Genomic DNA, 24,565 nt, shown 5'->3' with positions numbered 1-24,565 from the left:
GGACAGATTAATTTATTATTATTACTATTAGCCCTGATCCCTAAATGGCTCCCTCAAGGATTTAACTCACAACCCTGGGTTTAACAGGCCAGTGCTCAAACCACTGATCTATCCCTCCCCCCATTCACTGTGTGAACTCAGAAAATTAGAGGCCAATTGTGAAAATTCTGGTGAAATGACTTGCCTCAAATCACAAAGGAACTCTCTTGACAGAGGCAGGGATAGACTCCAGGTCTCCAGAATTCAATTTCAGCATAAAACAATTCTGTAACTTTCCACAATCCCTTGCCTCCTTCTATGCGCATTTCAACTCTTACAAATGAGGCTGGCATCCTACAGACATCATCCTTTATTACACAACCTTGATTCCTTCCCAGATCACTGTCCAACCTGAGCACTGTGTGAAATGGGATGATGTGATTAAAAAAAAGTGCATGGTTGCAGGGATGGATTAACCCACCACTGGGACGTAGGCAAACACATAATTCCGGGTCCCTACCTTCTAATATAAACAACACATGGCCATACAGTACACTCATTGCGACTGGACTGGCCATGTTGTGGATCTGCCAGGAACAACTGCTCGGGGTGCTGCTCACCATAACAAAGGAGAAGCTGGGGCAAACCCGAGTGGTCCTATAATCCCGTGCACCAGGTTGCAATGCCATTCACTCAAGTGAATGAATTTTTTTCAGTGTGCATGCAAATCAGCACCACTGTTTAAAAAACAAAAACAAAAAAATCACAACCCATTTTGGCCCCTACCCCCCAAATTTGGGTCCTAGGCACGTACTTACTTTGCCTATGCATCTATCTGGTTCTCCATGATTGAGTAATTAAAGACTATCTAATAATGCATATGTACAAAGGGCCTGTATTTAGGGTTGCCTGACTAATGTTTATTGTAGCATTTCCTAACTTTTGAATGCTTGACTTTGCAATCTTAATGTTCTTTTAATGTAGTTTTTTTTGAGGGGGAAACTAAAAAGAAATTATGTACAGTGGAAGCATAATGACCCCCCACCTTGGGTCATCAGCAGAATCTGGACCTACAGATTCATAGCAAAGACCATCTCTTAAGATAGCAGAATAACTGGTAACAGTAGAAGACTGTTATCCTGTATGTAAACTAACCACTAGAATGGGCTGAGATATACACTTTGCCAATGGGTTTCACAGCTCTTTCACAGCAGAGGAATACAGAAACATTGAACTCCTGGGTTTTGTAGGGGAGTGTGAAGTGGTGGCTATTAGTCATTCTGTCCCTGCGCCATCCTGTCCTCCCGCCCTTTCCCATCCATCCCTGGGCTCCTGCCCCCTCCTCCTCTGTTCCTATCCAACACCCACCCCAATGGCACTGTTCTTGTCCCCCACCCTCTCTGGTCCTAGCCAACCCCTCACTTCCCAGCTCCAGTCCACTTCCATCCTTGATCCTATCCAACCCCATAACCTCTCCCAGCCACCTTCTGGCTCCTGCAATACCTGTAGAACTGACAAATGAAATTGTTTTTAATTGTTCACTTTATTAATGTAACTTCTGTTCACCATTCACTACACTTGCCTACACTGTAACTTCTGTTTACTGTTTGCCATATTGTAATCCAAACCCCATTTTAAAATGCTTACTCCATTTTGCAAAAGCTTCCTCCAACTTTCATTTTTGCAAACCCTGCTGTAATCTTATTAGTTTAGTTTAGATGTGTGACTGAGGCATGCATGAATGATAGAATCAACCTCCAGCCCCAGGCTGTCCTGATGAAATAGAGTTCAAACATCACCGGCTGAAGATGCAGACAAGAGCCCTAACAAAGTAAGAAGAGTCCATCCTAAACAGAAAAGGTACAATAGAAGGAAGATCAAAGCCAAGTCCCAGGCTGAAAGCCACGCCTGCAATTGATGGGTGATCAATCACCAAACCCAGAGGCAGCGTGATACAGTAAGACCTACAGACTCTGGATTCAAACTAAAGCCTACAAAAAGGATGGGTGAGATGGAAGACTCTGAAGGGTAACGTTCTGCTGCCAACATTAAAGGGCATCGGTGCATGCCCAACAGAGACCCAGCTCGTCCTCGTGCCCGGCTGTCCTGGCCAGTTAGCCGCCACAAGATACAAACCCAAGCTGCAAAATCAAGCCACAAACTCAAGCTACATTCAGGACTGGTAACTATGCAGCAGCTGCAGAACATCTGATGGATATATATATATATGTATATATCTCTATATATATGTGTGTGTGTGTGTGTAAGGATTAAAATATTAATTATTGGTCATAAATCAAATTGTTGTTATAATAAATGTGGCATCTTTGTCTTGCCCCCTGAAAAGATCCTGTGTAGTTTTGTCTGTACAATACACCCCACACTAATATCACTACATTCCCAACCCCTGGAATTCAAATAGGTCACCGCCCCCTCCTCACTGCCTGGGGAGCCAGGGGTGCTGGCCACACAAGAGATACTGCCCCTGAAAGCATGGAGAAGCAACTGCAGGGAAAGAACTATTCAGTCCTTGCAGCTTTGGGTTGAAGCATACTCAGATGAAATGTTTGGAGAACTTAGCTACCAAAATCCAATAAGTCACTTCTGAGCATTTTTAAAATGAGATTTTTTTGTGAGGCTCATTACTTGGCCAAATTTAAGCAAAATTTCATGTGGACAGCAAAAGGCACATGCCTGGCACCAATGTGACCTCCTTGCCAAAGTCTGCTCTGAGGCATGGAGACACCACAGATTCTCAATGAAACTGTTGTAAAAATGCTTTAAACATGGGCAAAACAAGATATTTTCCCCTAATCTCATTTTTGGAAACAACTAACCCAATCTGACAAACTTTCAAATAAAAATTCAGTCTGAGACAGACTCCCAGCACAGAAAATTTCAGCCAAAACAGTCAGAGTTAGGCAAAAGTTGTAAGTAACTGAAAACAAGGTCTTAAAATGGAAAGTATTGGATGACATTAATCTCATAGGCAATGCTACCAGGTCCGTTTAAAACAGAAAAAAACACTAAGAAAATTATTTTTAGTGTTAAACTAAGGGTTCATTATAAATAATGAGAAAAACATATAGAATATGAAATTACTTGACAACAGTTTTTAAATTATTCATTTCTAGCCACGTATATACAGAACATAATGTATTGGGAAAATATCCAGGACTTGCTATTATTTTTCCCACTTTGTAAATACATATGATTTTTAACTTACCCCTCCAAGTTCCTTAAGATCCTTCTCTAATTTTTCAGAGATCACATTAGATGGAATATCAAGATAAAACACCTTCCCAGTAAGTGGCTTATATTTAGATTTCTCTGTCTTTGTGGTATCTTTTTTCAAAGTTTTCAGAGAAGATTTATTTTTTTCTGTTTTTCCTTGCGTTCCACCTGCTGTCAAAAGATTAGATAATTTGAATAGGATTATATTGCATGTACTCGTGTGTTTACAAGACCAAATTCAAGTAGGGAGAGTAGGTGAAGGATAAGCCAAGGTTCTGCATGAGCAGGATATATTTTTGATGAACTGTGACCCTAAAGCATACAAGAAAGAAAAGTATCTTAAAAATAATAGAGCACCTAGCTTTAACATAATACAATATTCAAGTTTTGTTCATTATTCAGAAGACATTTTGATGACTATCCAAAATAATTTAAAAACAGTGACACTAATATTAAAGGGGAGCAACCACCAATGGCCCCAATCCTGCAAACACTTATGTATATCCTTAACTTTAAGCATGCAGCAGGATTACCCATAGCTTAAAGTTAAGCATGTGCATAAGTACTTGCAAGTGTGGGGCCTAATTCATTCAAATTGTTCTCTTAGGGCATGATCCAAAACCCATTGAAGGCAGTAGAAAGATTTCCAGTGAATTCAGTAGATATTGTTATCAAGTCCTTACAGTTCTGTTAAAATCCTCTTTTACAGTTGATTTTCTTTTTTTACCATTAGCAGTATAAGGTCCTCTTTTCTTTCCACCCAATTTGCCAAATATTACATTGTGTTTGTAATGATACACCACTAGAAAATTTACTGGTATCATCAAGGACAGACAATGTTCTGGGAACTGAAAGTATCTCTCTTTACTATTTCCTTAAAGTAGCAATACTGTGTTTGGGTAGGCTATCTGCAAAACATATATTTAAAGGCAAACAAAATATCAAAAAAGATTAGTTTCTGTTCTGTCACTTGACTTTAGATTCGTTAAACAGGTAGAAGAACTCAATCCAACTCCCATTTAAATCACTGAGAACTGGATAGGGTCCTAAATGAGGGCAGAATTTGGATCTAAACAACTAATAACCAATCAATAATTCCACTTTTCTAAACAGCAAAAGAACTTTAGGGTAATATCTCACTGAAGAAAAAATTTAGAGAAATCATATTGTAATCATTCATGGAAGAACTATTTCCACAGGACTTCAGATTAAAATTTTGCAAACATACTATATTAAAAAAGCTAAGTATGTTTTTTAAAATAATGTCTTTTCTTCTGCTCTGTCAGTCATTTGTATTTAGACTGTAAAACCTCCATGACATGGATTTTCCCTTCTTATCTGTACGTACACTGCCTAACACAATGGGATTCCATACTGGGTGGAGGCCTCTAGGAGTTGCCATAATATGATTAAATAAAATTACAATAGTATTATGGTAGCACCTACAGGAAACACTCATGTGCGGTATCCCAAACAACGGTGGGCGCAAACATTTACATAAATTTATGTACATGATTAGTCACATAAGGTTCTATCACAGTATTAGTTTTAACAGCAAATTTTTTAGACAAAAAAAATAGCTCTTCCCTTTGAAGAGCATTCAACTTAACACATGCCTGAAACAAACCACAATATGGTTCCAGCCTTTCAACTAGGTATGTGCTTGTGGACCTCTCTGGAGCCCAGCAGATCCACCCAGACAAACATAATTGCAAGATCAAGGCCTTAAATGTGAAAATTAATAGTTTACTCAAGAGATTAGACACTGAATTTAATCTTGTGATTAGAATGTTCTTCATATGAATAGTGTCACGGATGTCAATAACATGACTTGAGTTATGAGTACAGATTGCAAAAAAGATCAAACCATAAAACTCCACCTTTCCAGCATATTATATAATTTAAAATAAAAAAGTCTCTCAAAAAGTGGGGGATTAACTTTATCTTGCAACCACACAAAGGACATGATCCTGTAAAATGATCTACACAAATTGTTTCCCATTAGCGAAGGTAGACCTATGCACCCAAGAGCCCCACTGACTGTGAAAGACCTCATCCTGGGAGAATCAACTTGCAAGAGTGGGACCTTAAAGGGAAAATGAAAGGTAACTCAAATAAATTTATATATCAATTATCTTATCTAGGTTACTTTAATACCAGAAATTAGCAAGACAAATACATTTTTAATACCAAAAGCCTCATTCCTGCAAGCTGCTCTGTGAGGACGGACCTATTGCCAGGTCTAATGATGTCAATGGGGGAAAGGGGTCTCTGCCTGCATGGAGCAATTTATAGGGCCTAGGCCTAATTTACTCTTCCAGGTATCTAATCACTTATTTTCAGCACTTCAGACAGCTTGTACAATGAACAGGCTAACCAGTTTCACTTATTTCTAGTCAGTTTCACTTTTTGTTCTCAGTTATCAGCATAAAGCAGTACTGAGCTTCCAACATTAGAGAGAAAGGTTTTAAAAACCTAACCCAGGGGTACGCAATCTATGGCATAGGTGCCGAAGGCAGAATGTGAGCTGATTTTCAGTGACACTCACACTGCCTGGGTCCTGGCCACCAGTCCAGGGGGGCTCTTCATTTTAATTTAGCTTTAAATGAAGCTCCATAAACATTTTAAAAACCTTGTTTACTTTACATACAACAATAGTTTAGTCATATATTATAGACTTATAGAAAGAGGTCGTCTAAAAATGTTAAAATGTATTACTGGCATGCGAAACCTTAAATTAGAGTGAATAAATGAAGACTCGGCACATCACTTCCGAAAGTTTGCCGACACCTGACCTAACCATTTCAGCTTTCTTTTGAATTTTCAATTACTGGAAGATGGCGGTGGTGTTTACAAATACAGGAGAGACATTCCTTTAACCATTTTGTGTTTGAGTTTTTGTTAGTCCCACTGAAGCAGTGTTATTATCTGAACAAATAAAATTAAACATGTTTACGCATTTATAGGAAATGGTACATCAGGCTTCAGTCTTAGAACTAGTGCCATGCTCCTAGATCCTTAAGCCCACCAGGAGACAAAATGCTGGATTGAGGCTCCATTATAGCTAGTAATTAAATGTAGCTCCCTTGTTATTTGAAGGGTTTGAGAAAAGCAGCTCCCAGTTAGCAATTTACCTAAATTAACTTGTTAAAAAAATCCATTATAGCAACTGAATGAGATTTACAATCATTTTGAACTGCTTTCCATAATAGCTTAAGATCACATGGGGAAAGACCATCACCTACGTGTAACTTGCCCTTCGTTGCTAATCTTCATAGCACTTGGTTTCATTTTCCTGGTGAGTCACATTTTTCTGCCCACCTTCCTTCGAGGGTTATGAACTGCAGGAGAAATAGTTTGAGAGAGAGATTAAAGGCCCAGGAGAGGGACAGAGGCAGCCTATGCACATCCTCCACCCCGAGTTACTGCTCCCTGGCTCCCATCCCCAACACACTGCTGCTTCCAAGTCTCAGTCACCCCCACCGCAGACACTGCGCCTCTGCTCCCCCGTCCCCGCTCCCAACGGTCACCCTGGCCCCAGTCATCGCTCCCAACGGTAACCCTGGCCCCAGTCATCGCTCCCCCGTCCCCGCTCCCAACGGTCACCCCCGCCCCAGTCATCGCTCCGCTGTCCCGCTCCCAACGGTCACCCCCCGCCCCAGTCATTGCTCCCGTGCCCCGCTCCCAACGGTCACCCCCGCCTCAGACACCGCTCCCGCTGCCCCTCTCCCCCGGCTGCTCCTGGTCGCTCATCGTGGGCTCTAAGACCGAGCCCCGGCCACCGTGACCGGGACGCTCACCCCGCCAGTGGCTCTCTCGGCGCTTTCCCGCCTCACGAGTCCCACCTCAACAGGGGCCTACTATCCTAGCGTCCTTCCTTCCCTGCGCGGCCCGCCGCCGGGCGGGGCTGACTAGCACCGCCCCCTGAGGAGGCGGCACGGCCGGCGCTGCACTGCAGAGGGGCATGCTGGCGGTGGGGCTGCGCTTCCCCCAGCGCTGGGAGTTGAGTGACTCGGAGCGGGTTCCTGCCTCCCTACAGCCCGGTACGGAGCAGCTGATGGCCTCGGGGGACGAGCTCTCCGGGTGGGAAAGCTGCTGTAGGGGGCACAGGTCCATAAGTGGGGAAGCGACATTGTCTATCAGTGGCCGCAATCTTGAGGAGATGGTGCACGGGGTATGAGCGGGGGCAGTTGTCACTAGTGGGGGAGGGTGTGGGGGTTGTAGTCACTAGTGGGGACGGAGTGGGAGGAAGGAAGGGGTCTGTAGTCACGAGTGGGGATTGTAGTCACTAGTGGGGGAGGGTGTGGGGGGAAGGAGTGGGGGCTGTAGTCACTAGTGGGGGAGGGTGTGGGGCGGAAGGAGGTGTGGGGGCTGTAGTCACTAGTGGGAAGGGAGTGGGGGTTGTAGTCACTAGTGGGGGAAGGCATGGGGGAAGGTGTGGGGACTATAGTCACTAATGGGATGGGAGTGGGGGTTATAGTCACTAGTGAGGGAAGAAGGAGTGGGGGCTGTAGTCACTAGTGGGGGCTGTCATCACTACTGGAGGATGGTATGGGGGGAAGGGGGCATAGTCACTAGTGGGGGGAAGGAGAGGGGGCTATAGTCACTAGTGGGATGTGCTGTTGGGGGAAGGACTATGGGTTGTAGTCACCAGTGTGGGGACATGGAGTCTGTGTGGGTAGAGTGGGAGGGGTGTGTGTGTGGTAGAGGCTGATGTTCCTAAAGGGGACTGTGTCTTGTGAGGTGAGGTGAAGGAGCTTTTCTATGGAGAGAGCAAATTCTCTTCAGCCTAGGGTGTGAGCAGAAATCTGTAGGAGGACATGATCTTGAGGAGGGGTGAGTATATCCCTTCAGTTTCGAGGACTGGAGTTTCTGAGGCCTTATCTTTACTGGGGGGGGGGGGGTGTTCTTAACTAGAGTTAGCTAATTCAAGGGAAAATCCTAGTGAACTTGAGTTAGCTCACCCAAGTTAAGAGCACACCTTTTTCCCGGTGAAAGCCTATGGGGGCATGAATGATACCAGCCTTTTGGGGGTGATACATGGACTCTCTGGAGGTATATGAGGTTGTGAGAAGATCTGTTTAGACATAAAGGCTCTGAACCATTAGAGGTTGGGTTTGTTTATACTTGAAAGTCTTGCTGCTTTAACTATATTGATATAAAATGCATATACTTTTCAGGAAGCAAGGTAAGCAATATTGATATAATTGTGCCCAGACTAGGGCATATACTGTTTAACTACATCGGACAAGGCAAAAAAAATACTTGTATGAGACTGTAAGAACCTACAGTGCTGGGACCTGGGACCATAGGGATTCTATGCTGCTGCATGGCTAGCGGAGGCTCTCTGAGGCTGGGCTTGACAGGAAGCACTTCCGAGCAGTACTTGTGTGGTGGCCTTTTGGAGCCCACTGATTGGCTGATACCAGTACTTAACCCAGGAAGCTAAGAGGGGAGGGCATCTGAGCAACGATGTGGACTGACTGCCTCCTTCCCTCTATCCACTCTAGACTCTGCTTGCACTAGACTCTTGACTCTAGCTTCTGACCCTGGTCTGTCCTTGGCTTTGCTCTTCGATTGCTGTTTGTAACCTGGCATCTGATCCTCATCTCCTGGTAACTTTCCCCTGCCTACATCCTGACTTAGTTTGTCTTCTGGCCTGTCTTGAACTCTGACATCCTGCAACTTGACTTGGCTCGACTCCTGCTCCGACCTCTAGATCTGACCACTGTTGTCCAGTCGTGATGCAAATGTAGTTTTACGGATTTAACTTTTCTTGGTTAGGTGAGGCCTAAGTAGAAAGATTGCTGAGATACTGTCAGTGAAAATGCTATAAAAGAGGTTATATAAAATTTGATGACATAAGCGTTCCCATCTATTCCTGATGTATATGATTTTATGGCATCCCATGTCCCATTTTTATAATCTTATTGTGCTCAAACCTTTTCCTGTCCTTCACCATTGTACATGCATGCTGGCTTGTTGTGGGTTTTTTTGTTTTGTTTTGTTTTGTTTTAAGAGTTGCTTATGATTAGTAGACTCCCTGCATTAACACAACTTTCAAAGAAAACAATATTATAATTATTTTTGAATAAGGAAAACAAAGAACAGGATCAACTTTGCAGATGCAAGAAAATAATTGCCAACAATGGTAAATCTACTGCCGTTTTGCAGTTATAGTTTTCTATGCAATTATATTTCATGAAGTGATAAGAATTCTGTTGAAGCTTGGAATATATCATGTAATTAATGAATTGGACCAGAGGTTTGTTATATTGTTTCATCAGTTCAAATTTATTTTTTCCTAATGATTCCTGCTTTATTGCAACACGGTTGAGAATTTATTAAAAAAAATCAGAAACTGAGTGTTTATAAGATAATCCCCTGCTTGCTCAAAATGGCACTATGTTCCCCTCTACTGGTGGCTAGGCACCCAAGAGAATGATAAGTCCGCTACAGCCTTGGCTAACAGATACTCCTGAGGGCATTCTGCCCCCCAAAATTAATAATTCTGAGTACAGTATTTTAAAATTCTGCTAGTTTTGTCAACAAATAAATGCAGAGGCTCCAGCATGGCAGTGCATGAAGGTGGGAGATCACCCTGCAGCCTCCCCATCCGAGGGACACAAACTCAGTGATGAGGCTGCACCCGTCCCTGATGCAGCACAAGGCCTGGGCCTGCCCCAGAAATGCCCTGTGGCCCTGCCCCTCTGCGCCAGGTGCACCAGGTGCAGGGCAGGCAGGCTAGCTCAATCAGGCAGGAGCCAAGTGGGAAGAAGCTCTGTGTTGGAGGATCCAGGTGTGGGGTCAGAGGATTCTGTGTGAGACAATCTGGGTGCAGGCAGCTCAGTGGGTGGTGTAGGTCTTGGGAGATCTGGATGCAGGGAAAACAAATAAATATGTGAGGAACAAGAATTCTGCATGTGCGCAGTGGCGCAGAATTCCCCCGGGAGTTAACAGAGATGTCTTTTAGCTCATGAAATAGAAGCTCATGTGTTTAGCTCCAGAGGGTCTCAGGTATAGTAACCCTTCTGCCAGGTACCAATGGCAGCAACAAGGACAACCTTCAATAAAACTATGGCGGGAGGGGGTCGGCTCTAGTCTAGGGGTGCAGGTTCTGGGGTTTGGAGGGGCCTCATGGCTGGGGTTGGCGTGTGAGAGGGGATCAGAGCTCTGGGCTGGGGGTGCAGGCTCTGGGGTGGGGCCAGGGATGAGGGGTTAAGGGTACAGGAAGGGGCTCCAGGTTTGGGTGGGGTCAGGGCTGGGGCATGCGGCTGGGACACAGGCTTACCTCAGGCGGCTCCCGGGCAGCGGGGGTGCAAAGACAGGCTTCCTACCTGTTCTGGTACCACGGCCTGCGCTGCGCCCTGGAAGCGGCCAGCAGCAGGTTTGGATCCTTGGTGAAGGCATGTAGCTCTCGCCCTCAGGCAACACCTCTGGCCAATAAGAATGTGGAGCTGATGCTTGGGGTGAGGGCAGTGCACGGAGCACCGTGCGCCTCCTCCCCCCGTGCCTAGGAGCTGGACCTGCTGCTGTCCGCTTCTGGGGTACAGTGCGGTGTCAGAACAGATAGGGACTAGCCTGCCTTAACTGGGCAGCACTGTTGATGGGACTTTTAATGGCCCAGTTGGTGGTGCTGGCCAGAGCCGCTGTGATCCAGTGCCTTACATTCTGTGACCCAGTACTAGGTCGCAACCCGCAGTTTGAAAATCACTGCGCTAGAAGAGTTTTAAAGACGTTTGTCTGCATCATGTAGCCAGTTAAGATTAGCTTTTATAATGGGGAGATTAAAGTCATTAGGTAGTAAAGACAAATAATAAAACACAGCATTTATCTAGAACCCTTTAAAATTTACAAGAACTTTGCAACATCAATAAAATAACAGCTGCATTAGTTATATGTACATTTAATAAGACATGCTTGACTTTTAGATCATACTTGTCCCACATACTATTCTTTGGACTTGTGGCTTTCCTGGCTCGTGAGGACAGCCTGCTGGCTTCTCCTGGCTTTTGTTCAAGAAGTGAAAACTTGATGTCAACAATCTCATTCACTATTGGTCAATACTGCATGTTCTATATCTGGGTAAGATTATAGAGAAGTTTTTTATGAGAGAAGCCTGAGTACTCAGATGCCTCAGTTCTTTTTGAGTCTTTTCAGTCTGGGTACAGACCTGTATAAGGGGTAAAAACAACCCTAATTGCATTGGTAGATGATCTCTTCCTGGTGATGGATAAAATGTCCATGCTGGTGTTGTTAGATCTGTTAGCCATTGATAGTGCTGACCATCAAGTATTATTGACTTGCTCTTGGATTGCAGTAGGGATGGATGTGCTGCTCTTGAATGGTTCCACCCTTTCCTTACAGATCACACCCAGAGAATGGTGTGGGGCAAGTGCTCTTCCTCCTTAAAGACAATGTTGTAAAATTCTGCGGGGAAGCATTACTTCTGGGGGAATTCTGCACCACTGTGCGTTCGCAGAATTAATGTCCCCTGTAGATTTCTTTGCTTCTCCACAGAAAAATGATTTTCTGTCAGGGAAGCAAAGGCAAGATGCAAAAGCAGTCACGCACCCCTCGCTAGCTGCTCAGGTACATCGTTTCAGGCACCCGGAACAGCCAGCGGAGAGGTAAATCACCACAGGGCTGGGCACACCCCAGCCAGTGGCTCCTACCCTGAGCCGGGATCAGCTGCTAATCCCAGCTGGGCTGGAGGCAGGAGAGGAGAGGACTTCCTCTTTCCCTACAAGGAGTGACTGGGGCTGTGTCAGACCCACCCCCAGAAACCTTCCCCAGCTGTAGGAAGCTCAGCATCCTCCATGCTTCCTGCTCCCATCACTCCTTAGCTCCCCCATCTGCCCAGCCCCTGTGCATCTGGACTTCCCAAACCCAGACACTCCCACCAAGCCTCACCCTGTACACTCAGAGCCCCCATAGCCCTCCATAGCCTAACCTCACCCCATTGAACCTCATCCTCTGCCTGTGGAGCCCTCTGCACCCAGACCGCCCGCCTCCAGACCCTCACCTCTCACCCAGACCACCCCTCTCTGAGCTGCTTGCACTCAACCCCCCACTCTGATGAGCAACACACCCCTGCACCACCCTGAGCCCCCCCACCACTGACCCCCAATTAGCTGCATGCAGATCCCCACTCCCCCAGCACTCAGACCCTTTCACTGAGCCTCAACCGCTTTTACCTGGAAGCCCCTGCAGAGTCCTATTGCACCTGGACCCTGCCACCTCCCAACGAGCCTCTGTGCATCCAGATCCCCCCACACCTAGACCCCCTACTGAGCTGCCTGCACCCAGATTGTCCCCACAGAATCCCCTGACCCCACACCTGGATCTACCCACACTGAGCCACTCCACACTTGGATCTTGCCTGCCCCACACCTGGTGTGCCTAGCACAGAAGGGTGGGGCCTCAGGGTGTTTCTGGGGCAGGCCCAGGCCTTGTGCTGTGTCAGGGTCAGGTGCAGCCTCACCTCTCTGAGTTCTAGTCCCCAGGATGGGTGGTGGGGAGGCTGCAGAGTGATCTCCCACCTTTGTGCACTGTCATGCTGGAGCCTCTGCATTTCTTTATTGACAAGTAAAACTTGAAGAATTTTAAAATATTGTGCTCAGCATTTTTAATTTTTTGGCTCAGAATTTGTAATTGTTTTGCCACATAATGCCTTCAGGAGTAGAACGTGTATCTTCTGTTCAGCATGAGTGTGCTGTTGCTAGGATGGTTAGCTAAGAGATATGGCCTGCAGTGCTTTCAGAGTGCTGACAACATCCAGCAATTTCACTTGAACTAGCAAGTGCTGCTGAGCACCTAGCTGGGGAAGATGTGGACATGGATTAGAGCCTCTTTATTTTTAATGTTTAAAAGGTGTTAAAATCTACAGTTAACTATGCATCTGAGTTTTTTGTTTTAATTTTTATTTAAGTAAGCTTAGATCTAATATTTTTTTCAGAACAAGCTGTGAAACAAATACATTTTCTAACTTTTACAATAGATAATGACTTGACAATATTGGCATGCAAACAGAAGACTAATATTTACACTTTTTTCTAATGATTTTTCCATAAGTTTTGAAAACAATCTCATTTCTGTTTCTTAATAGGTTGCTTTTCTGTGAAAGGGAAATTATGGGTTCTGAAGAGAATAACAATGAATTGTATAAAATAACCACTTCTCAGCAAGCAATTGCCTCTTGTTGTGGAGCTATTGTTACATCACTCTTGGGTAAGACAAAATATTGATCAAACTTTGCATAAAGTAAATCATAACTCTCTCTTTTGTTTAGACAATTTTAAAAGATTTTTTACATCGTTTATTCAGCTGTGCTATAGCATAAGAAACTCTTTGTTTTCTTTATCAGCATTACTATTTAAGTATTTTGAACCCACAAATACTTTGGTCAGTTGGAGTCTTTCCAGTCTTTTAACAAATTGTAGTCACTTCCAAAAATGAGAACAATTGTTATTAACTTTTATCATGTTTCCCCTCCCTTACCCTGTAATGTCACAGAATAATTTACTTTTCTATCTATAATCAAAATGAGGCTAAACAAGTTTTGATTCAGTAATTCCTACTTCTGAAACATGAATGACAGATAAAGGACTCTGTTGTAAGTGGTCTGCTTACTCTGCTAGTCTTCAATCCTGAAAGCACTATGCATGTGAGTAATTTTACACACAAGTCATCCCACTCAAGTTCAGTGTTGCTATTCACCTGCACAAGTGTTTGCAGGATCGGGAATTCAGCTATAATGAACTTGAAAAGTAAATGTATTGAAGAATTTCTTTTTTCAGAAAAATAAATAATTATAAATTTTTAGAGGCACCATCATTTAGTAGACTGACCGCAAGGCTGGAAAAAGATGACAGCAACTCTTAAACTGCTATCCCAATTCTGAGTTGCTGCATGGACTTGAGCATGTTCCAGCTGCATAATGAGGATAATACCTGTCTTTTAGGAGACTTGTGGAGATTGATTAATTACTATAAAGTGCTTCAAAGCTGAAAAATATAAAATATAAAAGTGGTTTTGTTGGTAATAGTTTTGTGTTTGTGAATTCTCAGTTGAGTTGGCTGGAGGGAGAATCAGAGGGGGAAACAAAGGAAACTTTCCATCTATTATGTAGTTTGTGTGCACTTTTGTGTGGGTATGTCTTCACTAGCAACATTAAAGTACTGCCGTTTTAATTAAACATTAAAGCTCTCCCAGCGCTATAAAAAAACCTACCTCCATGAGGGGAGTAGCTATCAGTGTGTTTTTTCAGTCCCGGCCGAGAGAGTTGCAGCGCTGTAAAGTGCCAGTGTAGACAAGCCCTGTGTGGTTTTAATTACAAGTTTCAATGGCATCCAGTAGTGAGGAGTACTTAGACCCAGGCCTGCAAACAGTTAAGCACAGGTGAAACTTTTTGTAAAGTTATGCATTTATTTAAAAATGTACAGGACCAGAGATGTACTTTCTGACTCTTCAAGATACTGAAGGTATTTGGAGCACTCTTGTTAATCCTTTGCTACTGGGTCCACCCCTGACAATTGATTAATTGTTTCTTCAGTGTCCGTTTTCAAATACATGTAGCTTCTTTAGAGTAAATTGCAAGATTTGGGATTATTTTTCTTATTTTGAGATAATTTTTATTTTTTGCTGGCTACTGCTTCACTTCCTGTTTGGAGGCTTAGATTGATTGGCTTATGGGGGAGATGCCATGATTCTGAAGCTTAGTAAAGGAGTATGTGTGTGTGTGTGCTCTGATAACCTGGGCATTCTCCTTATAAGAACTGCTCAAGAGAGACTATCAGGACTGCCCTTGATTGACAGTGTTGTTCTAAAATGGGATTTGCCAGCAGGAGTTGGCTTCTCTCATTTTGCAGCAGAGATTGAATTTAGACTTCAGCTATAACTAAGGCTCTCTGTATTCAGTGGGACCTGATTCTGCTGCAGCAATGCCTAAAGTTCCTCAGCAACCACTGCTGAATTAAATGGTAGTATCAATTTATTGTATTCCCTCTCCACAGCAATACATGCAGCTGCATCTGATAGTTTAAAATATTAATTGGCATATAATATGTTGATTGATTATTTTAAAGGATGAGTTTTTCACTATGCTCTCCCTGCGTCTCTGCACAGCCCTTGGCTCCTGCGGTCTTCTGCAAGCAACCCAGATCAGAACTTCCTTCCATTTTTGTACAAGGGAAGGGCCCAGTTTATAGCCTTCTTTAGCAGCTCATTTTCCTAGACCTTACTAACTGCACTGTTCTCCACGCTGCCCAGCTCATTAGTTTACGCTTCTGGTTCCCCCTGCTCCCTGGCTGTAAACTAGATTCCAACTCTGTGTGACTACATGGAGCAGTGCTGATCACATTCACTGGTGCAACCCCTTCTGTGGACACTCTTTAATCTATTTAAAAGTGCCTACTATTGATTTATCTTAATTTTATGGGCTATTTGAAAATAGCTAAGGAAAACATATGAGCATCACTTTATTTTTGTGCAGAGATCACATGTGATATACTACAATTTTTTTCAAATAGAGCCTGAAATAATTAGCAGATGTTGTAGTTTGCAGGTATAAACTTTCATGCTATATGGTTGCTAAATGAATTGCTGCAACTTTAGTATTGTTTTTTACTCATTGACATGCTGGGGAAAATATTTTAGTTGAGCTGCAGATGATTTTTTTATTAATTGGGTTTGTGCCCCTTTTTGCTATATTATGATGTTTGAAGAAGGCCAAAATAAGATAATGTATGATCTTCCTTGTATTTGCCAGAGGACATTTTAGGAGCCATGTGTATTATGAACTCTCACACCTTAGTTGAAGGGATGGATGTGTCTGGGTTTTTAATAAAACCATTCTCCTCCCTCTTGCCGCCAACCTTCCATGTACGTTAGGAATTGTAATTATATTAGGTGTTACATTTCTTGTTTAGCAAATAGTCTCACTAAAGATACCTTACCTCTTAGTTGTTCTGCTTTCAGACCTTGTCTACATTGAGGAATTGTTAACCAATGAGGATTTTTTGTGTGTGTGTAAATTTCTCAACATAGATATGATCTGGGTCTCCTCAGATGTCATATTTCACTACTCCTCCAGTCACCGTAGCTTTCAGCAGTATATAAACTTGAATTTCTAAAGTGCAAAGAAAGCTGATTTTTTTAAAATAAGCCAGTCCCCCACATACCTGCATCTAAATGTGTTGTAAAGGAGCAAAGGAGAGCACAAGTCTACCTTTTTTTACTTTGCAGATTGCCATTAAAATCAATTAATGAAATAGACAGGTATACACTAGCACACTGTGAGTACTGTGTTGCTCTGATAATATGAACAATTGCTTAATTGGCAAGTACGGTTTCCACCGTGGTATGCCATTTAAATGATTTTGCTGTGCTGTTTTGTACAAATTGTACTTAATGCAACACGCCTCTTTGATTGGGTTTTGAATAATCGCCATGCTCTTCTAAACATTTTGCATCGGTCTGTGTGATGGGAAATAAGAAGGCAAAGGGATAGCTGGTCACCTACAAGCCGCATAGGATATTAGCTATTCTTAGGCCAGCAAAACATCTGTTAAACAGCTTCTCTGTTTTCTCTAGCTAATGCCTTGTGTGACATTCTATACCTTGGGGAAGCGCCCTATAAACCCCATGTTCCTCATTTATATATATTTGTGATCCTGCCTATAAAGCATGCCATGTAAGGTATCGGGGAAAGGCTATGATCTGCTGAAACCTACTGTTCCATCTAAATATGTATATCATTAATGCATATGAAATTATGAGAATGTGCTGTATGGTTGTCACTAAAATATGCTGTGGGTTTGGGAAGTGACCAGATACTAGCTCTCCAGAGATACTAGCTCTCCAGAGGGCATAGATAACCAACGCTGGGTGGGTGCTGAACAGACATTATCACCCATTGTCCAGCAGAGGAGTTACAATTCAATGACTCACTCACAGGAGACACACCAGCGTATTGCTTTATCTTGGAACTCAGTAATGCCCACCAGACATGCCTGGGACTTGTGTTCTCCAAGCACATGGCCTAAGGGTATAAAACAGAACATGGGGGCCCACTGCTTGGCCTTTCTCCTTCCTCCACTTACGCTGCAAGCAACCTGGACACTCAGAAGACTCCAACAGGGGACTGACCCAGGTTTCAAGGGTGTGCTATATACTGCAATATTCAGTGGTGTGAGAAAAACTGCTTCATCTAAATGTTGCCCAGTCTAATAGGGTTGAGAGTTTAGACTGCGTTCTTTTATTTTATTTTGGTAACTAACTCTGACTTTTCATTTATAATTACTTAAAATCTATCTTTTGTAGTCAATAAATTTGTTTAACTATTTATTTTTACCAATGAGTTTGCCTGAAGTGTTTGGTAAGAGTGTTTGCTGAGGTTTACAAAGGCTAATGTATATTCACTTTCCATCAATGAAGTGGTGAACCAATTAATAAATTTGCACTGCTTGTCTTGAGCAGTGCAAGATGGTATATTCCTGAGGTACAAGGCTGAGAGCTGGGGGGATTTGGCTGGTGCCTTTCTGTGTGATTCATGAGTGGCTCTGGGAGCATTCTAGCTGGGTCTCAGGCTCCACATGCGGTTGTGCTAAGTGATATCACCACCTGGAGGGGCTTGCTGCTTGTCACTAGCAAAGCTTTGTGAGAGACAGCCTAGGCGGTCCCACAGTCCCAGGCTGCACTCCGGGGAATCCCATCACACTTTGCAAAATGATAATTTTCTGAGAAATAATTAGTGTAGTAGTTGTGGAAACTAATGACATGGCATCAGAATCAATGTGCTGCTCTTCTTCCAAGGCTTACAGTGCATTCCTAAGGAGGAAATACATCTAAAATGTAGTCTTCAAAAAGTCATGTGATTCTTTTTTGGTTTGTTTTAGTGACACCTCTTGATGTTGTCAAAATTCGACTGCAGGCCCAAAGCAATTCATTCGCTAATGGTAAATATACAGGTTTTTAAATAATTAAGGTAATCTGATATCTTTATAAATACTTTCCATCTTAATAATTTCCCCCAAATCTATTTTAAGTATACTTCTGCTCTGAAAAATGATGATGTAAGGTTCTGTGTTTGTCTCAATGGCTTTAGTTCGAATTTGCTTATTTTTTTAAGAAAAAGATTCCCCCTCACTCTACTGCCAACTTTCAGCCCCGCAGAATCAACTAGGACCGGAAAGTCCAACTGTGTTCTTTCTGACTTGCACCTCATCTCTAGTAGTAGTGTTTTTGAGGTCCAAATTCTGCCCTCAGGTACAACTCTGCACTCCAGTATTGTTGTTTGAGTTGTATAGATGTAACTGAACACAAAACTTGATCTTGCAGTATGAACTAGGGTTAACAACCCTCCTGGTTTTGCCAGGAGTCTCCCAGAGTCAGGCTTTATCTCCCGGAGGTTACTGAAGCCAAACTGGGAGATTTTAGGCTGCTAAAAGTACAGTGACGCAGCAGCGCTAATGCAGTCTCCTTGCCCTGGCCCCATGCCACTCCCAGAAGCGGCAGACACGTCAGTGCGGGCCCTGGGGCAGCAGGAGGGTCTCTGCACACTGCCCCTGCCCCGAGTGCCGACTCCGCGTCTCCCATTGGCTGGGAACAGTGGTCAATGGGAGTTTCAGGACAGTGCTTGGAGGTAGGGGCAGTGCGCGGAGCCTCCTGCCCCCATCTCCAGGGGTCGCAGGGATATGCCAGCTGCGTCCAGGAACAGTGCCAGGCCAGAGCAACAGGAAGCCTGCCTTAGACCTGCTACACTGCTGATCAGGAGCCACCCGAGTCTGCACTACTCACCCCCTCCCGCACCCCAGCCCTGAACCCCCTCCTGCACCCAAACTCCCCCCCCCAGAGCCTGCACCCCTCTTGTACCCCAACCCCTTGTCCCAGCCTGGGTAGCCCCCTCCTGCACCCAAACTCCCTCTCACAGCCAGCAGCTCTCACCTCTCCTGCACCCCAATTCACTGCCCCAGCCTAGAGCCCCCTCCAGTGCCCAAACTCCCTCCCAGAGCTTGCACCCCCTCCTGCATCCCTGCCCCAGACTCAGCCTGAATTCCCCTCCAACGCTTCAAGCCCCTCGGCCCCAGCTCAGAGCTTGCACCCCCTCCTCCAGCACAACCCCGTGCCCCAGCCCGGTGAAAGTGAGTGAGGGTAGGGGAGAGTAAGCGATGGAGGGAGAGCAGATGGCATGAGCAGGGTGGGGCCTCAGCATAGGGTGGGGCAAGGGTGTTTGGGTTTGTGTGATTAGACAATTGGCAACCTTAGTTTGAATTTACTTGACAATTATGTTGATGCTGAGCCAGAGAAGATTCTAGTTCGCTCTTCTATAGCTGTGTTGACTCTATGATGTCAATAAGAGTTAAAAAGGTAGCAAAATCTTATTTTAGTCAATTAAGTAAGTAGGTATAACTCAGTACGCCCAGGAAGATTTCTTAAGTAAGAGGGTACCATTTTTACATAGCCACTCAGTATTTCAACTATGAAGAGCACAGGAATATTGCAAAACTATATACAGTTGGTTAAGGAGAAACAGACATCAATATAATTAAATTAAATATTCCTACAAGAGATTTATGGTTATAAAACCATGATTACTGGAATCCTAATTCAACAGTAAAGCCCATATCTGGAACTTGAGGAAAATTTTGAAAAGGAGCAATAATTCTTATTTGGCCACTTGTGTAAACAGAAAGCTAAAATGCTATGTTGTCTTACACTTCTGTCAAAGATGTGCCAATTTATTCTTGCTATTTATTTATATATAATTAACAAAGGAGAGAGAGAGAGGGCAAGAGAAAAGAAATGAGAAGATGGAGATACCTAAGTCCCTGCTCTGCCACAGACTTCCTGTGTCACCTTGGGCAAAGTTGTTTAACCTCCCTGTGCCTCCATTTGCCCATTGGTAAAATGGGGATAATAGTACCTACCTCACAGGGTAGATGGTATAAATGAAATCTGATTTGATTATATCCAACTCTTTTCCTGTTTTCTTGCTCCTTCAACAGCCACTAATGTAGTGCTAGCTCCATTAATGCTTAACTTCAGCTTTTGGAGTCTGGGTAAGCAATTTCATTTAATCTGGCAGGGATATTTTTGGTAGTTGTGTTTGCTGCTCCCCTGCCTCTCTCTTTTTAATGCCAGCCTTTATTGGCTTTCCAAATTTATTCTGTCCCAGTTTGTCAAAGCAGCATATTTGTTACCCATATGATTGATGTAAAAATGCTATTGAATGGTAAAGATATTGCAGGAGTTAACTGTTTCCTTATATGTAACATTTTATTAGGAAAATGTTTTGTTTACTCCAATGGCCTTATGGATCATGTATATGTCTGTGAGGATGGAAAAAGCAAAGCCTGGTATAAGAAACCTGGCCATTTCAGAGGGATGTTGGTAAGGAAGTTATATTTATAATACTAATATATGGGGAATGTGTTAAAAATAAACAGTGACATACTACTAGTTAAACCTCTTAAGGAGTTCATGTGCTATTCAGTGTTGTTTTAGAGGGATTATTGCAAAACAATATCACTACGAGTGTACATACTTTGACAGTGCAGATTTACAGAAGATTTATCAACATGTTTAAATATAGCAAGTTTATCATAAGATTTTGCTTTTCTTTCTGACACACTACCTACTGTAAAACAGTAAGGTTCTGATCCATGCAGATCAGTTTGCAGGGTTGATTTTTGTACCTTTGTTAATCAGCCTGCAGGACCCAAGCTAAAACCTTAAATATAGACACAAAACAGTACTTGTAGGTCCCATATTTTTCCTTTTTTTAAAAAAATTGGAACGTCAGCTCTAGGAAGAATGGATGAATGCTGAGCTTATTATTTTTCTGTGTCCAGTTTTGTGCTGATTGCCAAGCGTAATGGCTCCTGCAGGGCCTTGCCTTATCCAGTCAATGCACATCTGAGCAAGATTGCTGTGTAGCTAATGGTATTCTGCGCATATATGCATATGCAGAATAACATTCCTTCACTTTAAATTACGGTAAAAAGTGCTAACAATCATAGCAAATTAAGTGTCTGAACAAAAGTTAGAACCAGGTCAGTTGGTTCCACCCACAATTCCTAAGCCACTATTCTGAGTTCCATTTTATTTTAGTTACTTTTATCTGTTATAACAATAGAATTATTAATAGTTATCCAAAGGGTTTGAGAGGGCTCTCTTTTTTTCTCTCACACACATTCACCTAGAACAATCGTAGACTAATTAAGATAAAGGAGAGGTGGAAAGGGAAGACACAATTCCTTCTGCCAGGATACTGACCCACTGATCTTACCTCCCCAGTCTGAAATACATGCATAGTAATAATTATCTGTACTTGCTGTACTTTTCTATCTGCAGATCTTTCAGCATTTTACTGACTTGTACATGCATTATTAGCCCAATTTTAAGGTTGTCCCCGTTAAATACAGGGGTGAAATTGTGGCTTGATTGAAGTCAATGTAACCAGGATTTCACCAGGTGATTTGAAATAATTTTGTAGAAGAGACACTGGAATCTAGAAATTAAAGCACAGGACTCTACTTCAGCCACCAGATTTCTTAACTCTTGTGTAAACTTACTACATAATAGAGGTATTCAAGAATTTTCTAAATTTCAGTGAGCTTTTTTGCAATTTTTAAAAAATTTTCATGAAATGTATTGGAAGATTTTTTTACCAGCTCTTAGCGTAGTTGAAAGTTTTTTGAAAATTTCAACAAATTTTCACAAAACAGATTTCTTTTTCACAAATATTTGTCTGCATTTTTCAATCAACTCCACTGCATAATCCTTAGTAAGTCACTTAAATTCTGTTTGGTAAATGATCTTGTGCACATTTCCCCTATACCAAGGAGCATTTTGGTGGGGAATACAAGAGGACTAATTTTACCAGATTCTGGATTTTCCTTTTACTTTTGGAAAGTAGTTATGGACAATTCTGAGGCTAATAAAACTGTCCTTTATTACCATATAATTGGGTGCTAATTGTCAAGAAATTGCAGTTTAAAAAAATATTTTAATATTTTTGCCCTTGCAAGCCTCTTGCATGAACTGATATCAAATTCTGTTAACATCTCATGTAACTAATAAGATGCATGATTTCACTGCTCAGTCACTGCCATCTTCCCTCTGTACCGTTTTAGATGGTAAATGTGTCCAGCACACTTTGGGCCCTATGTAAACATTAATTGTCTTTCTGGAATCACATCACAACAAAAAGTATATTAATTAGGGGAACAAAGGTTTGGCCAGATACTCAGCTGGTGTAAATCAGCCAATGGAAAACTGTGCCAATTTCCTTCCCTTGAGGAAATGGTTCTTTATATGTAATAGTATAACAAACAAAGGACATATATTCAAATACAGTGCAGGTAGGTAGTGACAGAAAATAATCGTCCTACAATGACTGGTGACCCATATGAAACTAGCTAGTGGTCTACATAGTTTCTATCGGTGGTGTCTACATCACCATAAAATCCCATCCTAATTGGCCAAGCATAATATGCATTCTTGCTGTTAGAGGCCAAGTACTGACCAAGCATGGAGAGTGAATTATCTTCTTATACCTTGAGGTAATTCTTTCAGGTGACAGTAGAGATGTGTGGGTGGGATAGTTTAGGGAAGCTTTCATAGTTGCTGCCTGTGCTGTACCTATTTTGAAAGTAATTTGTTCCCAGTCAGATCCGTCCTGCTTCTTTGATGTCTACTAATGTTACAAACTAAGGTCCCTATCCTGCAAATATTTATGTACATGCTTAACTTTATACATCTGACAATTCTGATTTATACCAATAGAAGAACTAGTACTTAAAGTTAATTATGTGTGTGACAAACCATTTTTTAGTGTACTACTTTCTCTTGCAGTGTATTTTTAATTCCATCTCCTGCCCACCAACATAATTGTTACATGAATTGGAGAGTTAAATAACTAACTAATGATCTGTATTTGGTTATTATTTTAGGATGCATTTGTGAAAATTATTAAACTAGAGGGTATTAAATCACTGTGGAGTGGACTTCCTCCAACGTTGTAAGTTGCAATTTCATATTTTCAATAACGTGTTTTAACGGGTAGTTATACTTCATTATTTTGACCAGTGAGTATGCTTATTCCTAAGTGTTTAATTATAGACAATTTACAAGTTTCCCGAGTTAACTTTTTAGTTATATCTAGTGTATTGGAAACCTTCAGAGGCAAGAATATAACTTCAGCCAGTCAATGAAATTTCTCCGTGCAGCCTCTTTGATGTATCCTCAGTAGTTGTGCAGGCATATCAAACCTTTGACAATCAACTAATACCTTTCAAGTGCAATATCATTGTTCCCTCTCTGTCAGATGGTTTTTGAGAGCATATCATATCATCCTGGCAAGAATAGGAATTAAGGCCTGCAGAGGAGTGGACTCACCCTTGCCTAGCCTCCTGCTTGTCTCTCAGGGAATTAGCTCAGTTCCAGCTTCAGAGCGCCCTCTGCAGGCCGATGATCTGCCTGTCCTCTTGGCCCCTGTGTCCCTCCCTAGACCTGATGCCCTTTCACCTGAAGTGCTGCCCCTTGGCAATAACCCACTTTCGGGGGCTCCCCTCCCCGGGAAACCCCCACCCTCTATCCCCACCTCACCTCAGTGTGTGGCTACTGCCAGTCATTGTCTAGCCCCATGCCCTGGGGCAGACTGCAGAATCAGCCTACTCATCACTGGCAAGGAGGGTTTGGACCTGCTGCCTTGGCCTACCCCTGGGCTGCCCTCTGCAACCCCCAGTACCATTTAGCCCAATGCAAGGCCACAGCCTGGGTCCTTCCAGGCTAGAGCTCCCAAGCTCCTCTACCTGTCCCCAGCCCTGCTTCACTCAGCCCTGCTTCACTTGTGTCTAGCTCTCTGCAGTCAGGCCCTTCTCCCTCTACAAACAGAGAGAGACTTTTTGGACTTCTGGCTCCCAGCCTCTTTATACAGGCCAGCTGTGCCTGATTGGGGCGTGACCAGTGATGAGCTGCCAAAATAGTAACAACAGGTTCCCTTCTCCTCACCCCACAAGGGGGTCGTGGCCGCCCCCCCCTCCCCCCGGGCCTCCTGCCCCATCCAACCTCCCATGTTCTTTGATGCCCCCCGGGACCCCTTCCCCATCCACCCCCCTTCCCTGACTACCCTTTGCTGCCCCATCCAACCCCTCCTCTCATTCTTGATTGCCCCCCCCCCCCGAGACCCCTTTTCCATCCAACCACCCCTTCTCCCTGTCCCCTGACCACCGCTGGAATCCCTGTCCCTGACTGCCCCCTGCCACTCCATCCAACCACTGCTCCTTCCTGACTCCCCCCCAGGACCCTTGCCCCCATTCAATCCCCCTGTTCCCTGCCCTCTGATTGC

General features: G+C 43.3%; 2 protein-coding genes across 5 annotated transcripts in view; one reads left to right on the top strand and one right to left on the bottom strand.

The window, feature by feature from the left end:
* The window catches only part of DBF4 (DBF4-CDC7 kinase regulatory subunit), a 53,320-nt gene extending 46,203 nt beyond the window's left edge, over positions 1 to 7,117 (bottom strand). Inside the window, exons 1-3 of one of the 3 annotated variants that reach the window (XM_032793365.2) lie at positions 7,014 to 7,117; positions 6,459 to 6,554; positions 3,206 to 3,384 (exon numbers count right to left, since the gene is read on the bottom strand). In XM_032793365.2, the coding sequence (XP_032649256.1) occupies positions 3,206 to 3,384; positions 6,459 to 6,504 (225 nt within the window). In that variant the 5' untranslated portion in view covers positions 6,505 to 6,554; positions 7,014 to 7,117. The remainder of the gene's footprint in view (positions 1 to 3,205; positions 3,385 to 6,458; positions 6,555 to 7,013) is intronic. The other 2 variants (XM_032793368.2, XM_032793366.2) reach the window with 2 other exon arrangements.
* An 83-nt stretch (positions 7,118 to 7,200) lies between these two features.
* Positions 7,201 to 24,565, top strand: part of SLC25A40 (solute carrier family 25 member 40) — a 114,457-nt gene continuing 97,092 nt past the window's right edge. The window contains exons 1-5 of one of the 2 annotated variants that reach the window (XM_075062323.1): positions 7,201 to 7,256; positions 13,322 to 13,443; positions 18,111 to 18,170; positions 20,498 to 20,604; positions 23,169 to 23,236. In XM_075062323.1, coding sequence (XP_074918424.1) covers positions 13,347 to 13,443; positions 18,111 to 18,170; positions 20,498 to 20,604; positions 23,169 to 23,236 — 332 coding nt within the window. In that variant the 5' untranslated portion in view covers positions 7,201 to 7,256; positions 13,322 to 13,346. Of the gene's footprint in view, positions 7,297 to 13,321; positions 13,444 to 18,110; positions 18,171 to 20,497; positions 20,605 to 23,168; positions 23,237 to 24,565 lie in introns of both variants that reach the window. The other variant, XM_075062322.1, reaches the window with a different exon arrangement.

The sequence above is a fragment of the Chelonoidis abingdonii genome, chromosome 2, assembly GCF_003597395.2.
Source record: "Chelonoidis abingdonii isolate Lonesome George chromosome 2, CheloAbing_2.0, whole genome shotgun sequence".
NCBI lineage: Eukaryota > Metazoa > Chordata > Testudines > Testudinidae > Chelonoidis > Chelonoidis abingdonii.
Note: the sequence above shows the minus strand (reverse complement) of the source record. Positions and strands in the feature narration are given on the sequence as shown.